This window comes from Adelges cooleyi, unplaced genomic scaffold, assembly GCF_023614345.1.
Source record: "Adelges cooleyi isolate 19-005CV unplaced genomic scaffold, UGA_ACOO_1.1 ACOO_flye_CR_arks_rails_tigmint_CR_PRNA_108, whole genome shotgun sequence".
Taxonomy (NCBI): domain Eukaryota; kingdom Metazoa; phylum Arthropoda; class Insecta; order Hemiptera; family Adelgidae; genus Adelges; species Adelges cooleyi.
Window position 1 is genome coordinate 3,653,105 of NW_026095761.1, and position 10,254 is coordinate 3,663,358.

Below are 10,254 nucleotides of genomic sequence, written 5' to 3' on the forward strand. Positions count from 1 at the left end.
AAATATATTTATAATTTATTGTAAGACAGTAATGAATTAATTATTGGTAAACTAATTTTACAATATTTATATGTTAGTATACTTTATTTCAAGGAAGTCATAATATTGATCGGCTAAGAATTAGCTTTTAAAATGATTTTATTTTAAGTTGGTTAACCATCGCAGTCTTTATTTAATCTTAAGCAAATCCTTCTAAATATTTTTACAATTAAAATAAATTGAATAAAACAAAATTTTAATTAATTTTTTTTTTTACCAATGCTTGCCTAAACCAATTCATAACTTTAAATAGCCATTTGATGTTTAAAACATATCATTATTTAAAAAATTACCAATAAGATAAACATTTTTTTGGTTTTAATCAAATAAATTTAATTTTATCAACGATAAAAGTATTGTGTGGAATAATAGTTCATTTAATATTTTTCTACAATTCAGTAAAAAAAAAAAAAATTCTCTTCACATTTTGTATTTTTTTATTATATAATTTTTACTGTGATACAGCAGCATATTTTTTATAATTTGTTATTGTTTTTCATGTTTTGTTGTTATTAATCCAATGCATGTTATTACTAGCTTTCTATTTGATTTGTTATGTATTATTGTAGTTAATTCTAAATTTATAAACTTTATATTTAAGAGTTACATATAACCATTATAATTAGTCACTTTACATTTATAATTATATAAATATATATATTTATTAAGCAACAAGAACATTTAAATTTGTCCTAATTTTGACTGCTATCTATTCGTCGTCGGCTGTTGGAATCAATATATAATTATGCCATTTTCCTTTTGACAAAATTTGTATGAAAAATATTCTAGTATAGGTATTAAATTTTTTTATGGATTAGAGTAATTATTTAAAAAAAACTACTTTAAAAAAAATGTTTGAGCCATTAAATTTTAGAGTGTAAATTTTATTTGAAATCACAAGATACTAAACTATCGGTATTAATTATATTAATTGTTTTTTAATGTATTGTTACTATTTTTACAAATGAATAAATTAAAAAATGTCAAAATATCTTGCTTTAAATGTCTTTGTCTTATTTTCAATACAAAGTATTGCGAAAAGGGTCGGAGTAGTATTTTTTCAGTTATTCTTTGGACATATCCATTGAATCATGACAAAGATTTCAACCATTAAAACCAATTACAACTCAAACCATGTCAAAAAGACTTTCACAAGAGAGGATTTTTTTTAATTTTTCCGTTCTTTTACAGTTAGATTTTCATAATCAATTATATTTTATGTAAGAAATGCGGGTAATTGTATTTTTTTTATGTAAAATTTTAATTACAACAACATTTTACGTCTGCTTTAATTAGACTATCTTCCGTTATTACTTATTTTACTTCCTAAATAATTAACGTATTATACTTGTAAAGGTTACAGCTCTACTTTTATTTTTCCAATTCGAGTACTGTAGTTAAATCGATTATTTAAGAAGTCGAAATAATTCCTCCTGGTCACAGTATTGTCTATCACCGTTCCCGGTTCAGGATTGGCGTATTTGTTTTCGCACACCAACTAGAGAACCAACATTTTTTCAATTTTTTCTAGTTTTTCAATTTTTGAGGTTTTTCTAGTTTTTTTAGTTTTTCAATTTTTTCTAGTTTTTCTAGTTTTTCAATTTTATAAGGATTTCTAGTTTTTCAGGTTTTTCTAGTTTTTCTAGTTTTTCTAGTTTTTCAATTTTTTCTAGTTTTTCTAGTTTTCAATTTTATAAGGATTTCTAGTTTTTCTAGTTTTTCAATTTTTCTAGTTTTTCTAGTTTTTCAGGTTTTTCTAGTTTTTTAATTTTTTCTAGTTTTTCAATTTTTTCTAGTTTTTCTAGTTTTTCTAGTTTTTCTATTTTTTCTAGTTTTTCTAGTTTTTCATTTTTTTAGTTTTTCTAGTTTTTCTAGTTTTTCTAGTTTTTCAATTTTTTCAATTTTTTCTAGTTTTTCTAGTTTTTCAATTTTTTAAGGATTTCTAGTTTTTCTAATTTTTCAGGTTTTTCAATTTTTTCTAGTTTTTCAATTTTTTTCTAGTTTTTCTAGTTTTTTAAATTTTTCTAGTTTTTCAATTTTTTCTAGTTTTTCTAGATTTCTAGTTTTCTAGTTTTTCTAATTTTTCTAGTTTTCTAGTTTTTTTAAGAAAAGATAGAAAGAAAGAAAGAAAGAATTTTTAGACATTTTAGTAAGCTTTCGATTGGTATAATCAAATATAGGAAACCTCTTCCGGAACTCTGTCAAAAATTGACATAACTGCCGCCGGTTCCGGTCGGCTGTCGGCCGCTTTTTTATTGCTGGGTTGGGTTCGGCGGCTTCTGGTGGCCGCAAGACCCCCGGTGCCAACTTTTTTTATAGATACGAATTTTTAGACATTTTAGTTAGCTTTCGATTGGTATAATCAAATTGAGGAGACCTCTTCTGGAACATTGTCAAAAATTGACATAACTGCCGCCGATTTCGGTCGGCGGTCGACCGGTTTTTTTATTGCAGGGTTGGGTTTGGCGGCTTCTGGTGGCCGCAAGACCCCCGGTGCCAACTTATTTCATAGAAACGAATTTAGAAACGGAACATTGTCAAAAATTGACATAACTGCCGCCGGTTTCGGTCGGCGTTCGGCCGCTTTTTTATTGCTTGGCTGGGTTCGGCGGCCGCAAAACCCCAAGTGCCATTTTTTTAAGTTAAATAATATACTCTTACTGTTTTGTCGATAATTAGAATATATTTTAATTAATTAAGTCGATATCGTATAATAATAATCGTCGGTGTACGTGGATATATGGACTGCCCCTTAGAATATTTAGTATATTGGCAACACAACATACATCAACGCCATGACACTTTCTGTTATCAAATATTGCTGGCTCGTTTATGGCTAACTTCACACTCGTTATAATTTTACGTGTATAGTGAATACACGATTAATTAGAGAATTGATAAAGATCTAACTACAATTTGCAAAAAAATGTCACGTTATCATTTTTTGGAAGAAATACCCCCCCAACTCCTTTTTGGATACTAAATTTATAAAACGTCACTTGTTGGTCGATCTTTGAGGGTTTAAAAAAAGGAGTCTCCCAAGTTTGAAAAAAAAAAAAAAATCAACGATTGATTTTTCAATATTGCATTATATAGCTTGAGAGCAAATTTTTAGGTTTTGAAAAGTTCAAATTATGACGCTAACATGCATAATTTACAACAATAAAAAAAGATACAATTATAAAAATTTAACTATTCTCTTAACATCCCATTAAAAACCAGTAAAATATTGTTAGAAAAAATATCTAAATCAAAAAATAATGTCTAATAATATGCAAAATAATGTTTTTTCAAGGAATTTAGTGGTCAATACATTTTCTATACTTTCAAACTCTATAGAGCTGCGTCAAGCCAATAAATAACGCTAAATCCTAAAAATCTACTCTCTACATATTATATTTAATGTAACAACAAAAATCAAATGTTCAATTATTCAGTTGAATCAACAAATGGAACCCAATTTTAACAAATAAAAAAGTTATAATTACATATTATTATTTTTTTTTATTTTAGGTAATAAATTCAAATTATATCACTAAAATATATAGGTAATACTTATATTAATAAAATGTTGTTGTAATATTAAAAATATTATCTTTAAAAAACAAAACATTTTTAATAAAAACACTTTACTTATGTCACTAAGTTAAGTTAAAGAATATTATTATTATTACTCAACATTTGTTTGGTAATTTATTTATTTAGACTGCATAAATATTACAATTTACCTAATAAATGTTACCATGATTGAAGTATACAGTTCATTTGGATTCAAAATTAACTAAAAAAATTTTTTTTAAAAAACTGCACCAAATTAGAAGGTAGTATTTCATTGCATAGGACTGTAAGACGTAGAAAAAAAGCTGAAGAGACATTATGCTCCATTTCAAAGTGGCCACAACAATGCTGGTCAGGTTAGCATTTAAAATAATATATTAAAACTAAACATAATAATTACTAGCAAAGTAAAATGTTTGTTAAATTATAATGAATAAATCAATTATATTTATTAAAATCTTTTAATCCATATTACAATAAAACATGATTAATAAAAATAACAATTAACATGTGATATTTCTTAAAACATTTTATAAGTGATTTTTTGTATAATATATAAATAGAAAATATTGTAATTATTCATCACAATGCAACATGATGTTTAGAATATAATATAATACATAAGTTATTTAAAAAAGTTATATGATTAACAATATTTAAATTGAAAATCAAAAATGTCATAAAATTCAAAAACACATAATGGATTATAAAATATATAAATATATATATATTTAATTTGAAAATTAAAAAACTAAACGTAAAACAACATTAAACATATTTCAGATTTTTAACAATAAAATGTATGAAGTAGGTAAAAATATAATTTCAATTACATTGCCGAAACAAATCGTAATCCTTTGAGGAAAAAATTATTATTCAAAACGAAAAAAATTTAAATATGTGTAACATATATATTGCACATAATATTTACGGGACATTATTTAAAATTTGATTTAAACAGAGTTGTACAAGACTTTTTTATAACAGAGTAAAATATCAACGTACCACAGACGTACTCGAGAGAAGTGATGTATTAAAAAAAAAATGGAAGGAATGGAGTTGACATTAACGATAACACTTAGCAATTATACAAACGTAAGTACTAAGCATGATTGATTAGAGAGATTTTTCAGAAGCCATGAAATTTAATGCGTTGGGGTGCACCTTCAAATAGATGAATAGCGTGATGAGGGAGAACACAACTGCCAACGTCGGTAGAACAATGGTGACAACATTTTTTTTGTTTTCCAAAAACTCTCTTTTGCGTTCTTTTTTCTGTTTGTTGGTCTCCTTGGGTTTGTTGCTACGCGAAGAGTTCCTCATTCTTGCCTATGACATAAAATAAACAAACAAATAACAAATTGTCGCGTTATTATTAACTAGAAAAAAATAACTATTCATAACACATTTTCAGTAAACATATTGTATACATTTTTTTTATACAGCAAAACAACATTTAGGTGTTATTGTTTTTCTTTTTTTTTGTGCGTCTCAAGAACAAAACAACTCACGTCGATTTAATATCTTTCGAAGAGTCAATTCGTAAACTCCAAAAAAAGGTGATCTTGTCAACGGTTGACACTTGAATCTCGTATTTAAAGTACAATTCTTACTGTCAAAAACACTAAACAGTATAATTACTACTATGACTGCACTTTGGTCATTGCCTGATTGCCACGAAATCAAATCAACAACTCGTCTTTCAAGTGTTGTCATATATTTTGTTTACGTCGACCAGCCTGGCCCGGGCGGAGTGACAACATCCACGGTAACCTCAGATGGTCAGTCTTGCTACCACGGTTGCGGTAGTGAGGTTACTTCTTAAACAGGCGATCAAGTCAAAATTTCCGTTGATTACATTATCTCAATACTCTTTTTTGAGATAAAAGCGTTCAGACTTCAGCGTACTTTTGAACCTCGGAATTTAGTACAGTTGTGATTAATGTCTACTAGTAATTTTTTAATTTTGACAATTGTTTAATGGTCTTTTTTTTATTGCCATTTTGTGGCGATCTGAAACCGGTTTAAACGCAACCCTAGTCCATTAAAAGGTTAATATCGTAATCGCGAAAAAAACAAAAATCCTAAGTGTTTTATAATTTAATTTAGTTCATACTATTTGTTTTTTTAGAATGTTATTTCTACATAAAATAAGCTGACATTGACAGAAAAGCGCAATGGCGATTTTCAAACATCTTAACCGAGAGGAATACTCCGAGTTTGTTTGTGGTTGCGGTGCAGCCATCATTAACATTGGCATTACGTTCCCGATTAACAAAGTTATATTTAGACAGGTATTAAGAATATAAAAGTTTTACACGAATTATTGAAACAATTTTTTTACATTTTTTTTTTAACATAAGACCAAAATATTATTTAAATACCTAATTCTGTTCCATTAAATCTGTACTATATTTTTTTTTCGATTTGCCCATAGTAGGTGTAATACTTTTATCATCCAAAAGCAATCTGCTTATTAAAAGTAAAATGTACAAACTTTGTATACATAATATTTTTTATACTATACACATGTCATAACAATAAATAATGATATAATATAATATGACGTGTGTTGTATAAATTATTATGTACACAAAGATTATATGGAGGAGGAGTGGCCGAGTGGGTAAGGCAGCAGCGTGTTAGCACTCAATGTCGCTGGTTAGACACTTGGTTACAGACGCTCCGTATGCTGGGCGAGCAATCGTTTGGTTAAAAGTAGCCGCAGGATATCCCCTCTCTGGTGACAGACTCACGACCCATCCCGGATAGTGAATTCGTCAAGAAACCATCTTATGATGGCAGCTGAAGGCTCTGTTTAATGATGATGTATATAAAATTAAGATTAAAATTGACAATTCTAGTTTAAAAATGTGTTTGCTTATGTCTTAAATATGGTTTCTGTGTGTGGGTAGTTAAATAAAATATTATCTTGTTGGTTAAAATAAAATCCCATTTATTTGTTCTGAACAGGAGTTTGACACAGGCTATAAAATATAATTGGGTTAAGAGTTAAAAAAATGCTGTTATCATAAAATAAATTAACGAAATATGAATTAAATTTAATGTATAGTTTAGTATTATTTTGTACTTGTACTGTGTTGATTTCTTTATTAGGTTTTTAAAAACATAATTGCTTATTATTACGACTAAAGTGGAATTATATTAAAAGATAATTTACCTAATGCAAAATGAAAGTATTCAAAATAGATTTTTATATAATCTGTAAACTAATGTTTGTTAAAGTTAATAGTGTTAATAAAAAAAGAAAAACTTAATTTAGAATACATTATGCTACAAAATAAAAATCTTACCATTTTAGAAATAATATATAGTTTGTACTTCAATAAAAGTAACACTCCGAGGAAAATAACTTCTTGGCTGATGAAAGATTAACCAACAATTAAAATTTAAATCACTCTGTGGCTATTATTTTGACAAAATGCGTACGCTAATGTGAGTGTTCATCTTGTCAACAATAATGACGACCTCTCGTGATATTTATAAACAATACTCGTTGCCGCAAGGTTCCTTACGTATACATTATATACATTTTAATTAAACAAGTTACTCGGTTAGATAATGTGTAAAACAAGATATTTATTATCGTTTGTTTTTTTTTTAAGACATTTTTGATAAACATTTTTTTTCAATTGTATTCAACAACATTAGTTTAAATGTATCTGATTTTTTTTTAATTATCTTAAAAATTAGTTCACGTGTTATTAGTTTTTGTAATTGCAACAAAGATAAAAACAATTTTATTTTATTTTATTAATAAGCCTTTTTCTTTGCAAACCTTTTAAGTGCATTAATCAATATTCTATTAATTATTACTAAAATACGTCATTGAAGTATCGACATTTATTATAAATTTGATAATTGTAACTGATGTTTTTCTAATATGAAATTTAGAATTATAAGAATTTTATTATAATTGCTTGTATTTAATTTATTTTATAGATGCTTCATGGAATGGCACTAAGACACGCTGCCAACCAGCTTTTCAGTGAAGGATTTCGCACTCTTTACAGAGGCATCGGGCCGCCACTGTTGCAGAAAGGTATTTCCACATCTTTGATGTTCGGTACCTACGATGCGATCCAAAAGCCCCTTTTGAATACCAACATGAATGTTACAATATCCAAAGGTATCGCAGCGCTAATGGCTGGCACCGCAGAAGCGACACTGACGCCGTTTGAACGCGTCCAAACGCTCCTGCAGGATAACCATTACAACAAACAGTTCGCTAACATGAGGGACGTGATCAAAGTGATTGCCACAAAGTATTCCGCTACGGAATTTTACCGTGGCGTCACACCTGTGTTAATGCGTAATGGTCCGTCAAGCACGTCGTTTTTCTTATTACGTGAAACGGCCAACAAGTACATAGTATTACCTCCCAATGCCTGGGCCGGCTTCAGAGTAATCAAGGAGTTTTTGACCGGAGCGTTTATTGGCGCATTAAACAGTACATTGTTTTATCCATGCAACGTTCTCAAGGTGCACATGCAAAGCAGTCTCGGAGGTCCATTTATAAGCATTAGACAAGCTGCTATTGATGTTTACAAAGAGCGAGGTCGTAAGATATCATATTTTTATAGAGGCGTGCACATGAATTGCACAAGGTCGTTTGTTAGTTGGGGCATAGTCAACCTTGCTTATGAGAATCTAAAAAACGTTATTAAAAAAAATTAGTCTCTGTCACGAAATCGAGAAACAAAAACCCTTAAAATACTTTCGCGCATACTTTGCGTGTATATTTTTGTTGTTAAATTTTTTTTGTTTATTTTATTTGTTAATATTTATTGTAATTTTGTTTTAATTAAGTTTGTTTTGCAACTGTGTATAATGTTATGTTAACCGACTTTAATCAAATCTTTGTTAGGCTCTTAATAAACAGTTTTATTAGCCACTTACTATTTGCTTTACTCATTACTGTCACATATAAAAAATATAAAGTTAGTTTATAGTTGTTGTTAAGAATTTTGTTATTTTAGTGATCACTACTTCTTTTCTTTTTTTTTTTTGAACCATAATTTTGTCAAATTATTTGAATGAGAGTACTTTATGGCTAGTTATTTCTTTATTATGTTATCAAACATAATGAAGAAATACAATTCAGTTTGAGATCTGTTCTAGCAGATTTAGTAAGAGAAATGAAGTAAAAAAACTCTTCAAATATTTTTTAGAAAATGTATTTGAAAAGTACCTACAAAACCAATTGAAAATATCACAAAATGGTCGTTTTTTCTTATAATTTTAAAGGCGGTGTACAAATTTACTTGATGTGAGATATATAATCTTAGGCCAAATTCGAATTCAGCAAAAAAATTTGATTTTATTAAAATTATTTTAGTTTGTTTCGGAATAAATCATTTTATAAATTTGTTGTAGGTATACCATTGTTCTATAGTCTTTAAACAGTTTGTGTTTCAAAATTATTCCTAATAAAATATTAAATTTGAACTTCTTTTAAAGAAAAATAAATTTACAATTTGTACATTTCTTTTGCAGTCTCGTTTAATAGGTAAATATTTATTTTTCCTATCTAAACATTCGAAAAATTTAAAAACATATTTAGCTAATTTAATATTAATGTCTAGGTATGGTAATTGACATATGTTGGAAATGTGCTATTTTTAAATAAATGTTAAATTAATATAATTACTGTTAATAGGTACTGGATTTTTTTTGCATTCGCCATTATAGAAACGGTACCTTCTTAATATGCTTTTATGTATCATATAAAATTTAACATTTTACTTACACTTGAGAGCAGTTTCTAGTTCAGCAAAAAAAAAATATATCAAATTTTATTGGGAATATATTTTATATTCAAACCAACACTCCAGAAATATCATAAAACGGTGTTTATTACAATTTTTTGGGCGGCAATGGGTGATTTTTAATTTTTTCTCAAATTTATTTTTTGATAGATTGGAAGTTTTAACATTATTATTTATTGACAAAATAATTTTAACGATCTGACAAGTTAAGCCGAGAAAATTAATGAAATCAAAGTTAAATAAATGTATTATTTTCTATATTTTTTTATCAATCTATTTTATGACTTTTTTTCAGTTTTTCGTGACATTAAGATTGGATAAAACTACTACTGTATTTCGAATTTGTTCTTAACGATTATCAAAACTTGCTTAAGCTGTTATACTAATGTAGTGGTTATATGTTATTATTAACAAAAAAAGGTATATTTCTAATCCCCGCATACACCGTATTATTACAAATTTTAAATCGCATGTAATCAAATCTATCAATAAAATACAAACCGTTAAAAAATACATTATCATCATAATTTTCCTACACAAAATTCAACATTTTGTTTGAACAAATCAAAAGAATTTTTTTTTCTACTTGATTATAATACCATGATTATAAATTATAATTTATAAATATTATAGTTGGCCCACCGAGAGAAATTTCAGTTCTGGACGTCGACAAGGAACGGGCGCTAGTAGCTGTATCATTTTCATTACTTTATTAATAAATGTTTAAATAAATCTAATAAGTTTCAGACGGCCAAATGATCTTTTTCGCAGTTGTACTATATAGTTACTGGGAGAGTATAGTTTATTTGTTTACAATGCTGATAGATTTAAATGTAAAGAAATCGTATTATTATTGTTTAAATTGTCA

The 10,254-nt window shown here is 27.5% G+C and overlaps 1 protein-coding gene across 1 annotated transcript; it reads left to right on the plus strand.

The window, feature by feature from the left end:
• The first annotated feature begins 5,473 nt into the window (after positions 1 to 5,473).
• Positions 5,474 to 8,583, plus strand: LOC126846544 (mitochondrial nicotinamide adenine dinucleotide transporter SLC25A51). The gene is made up of 3 exons (XM_050586104.1): positions 5,474 to 5,648; positions 5,729 to 5,891; positions 7,561 to 8,583. Exons 2-3 carry the CDS (start codon positions 5,775 to 5,777, stop codon positions 8,293 to 8,295), a joined length of 852 nt encoding a protein of 283 aa, XP_050442061.1. The 5' UTR covers positions 5,474 to 5,648; positions 5,729 to 5,774; the 3' UTR covers positions 8,296 to 8,583.
• The last annotated feature ends 1,671 nt before the right edge of the window (positions 8,584 to 10,254 follow it).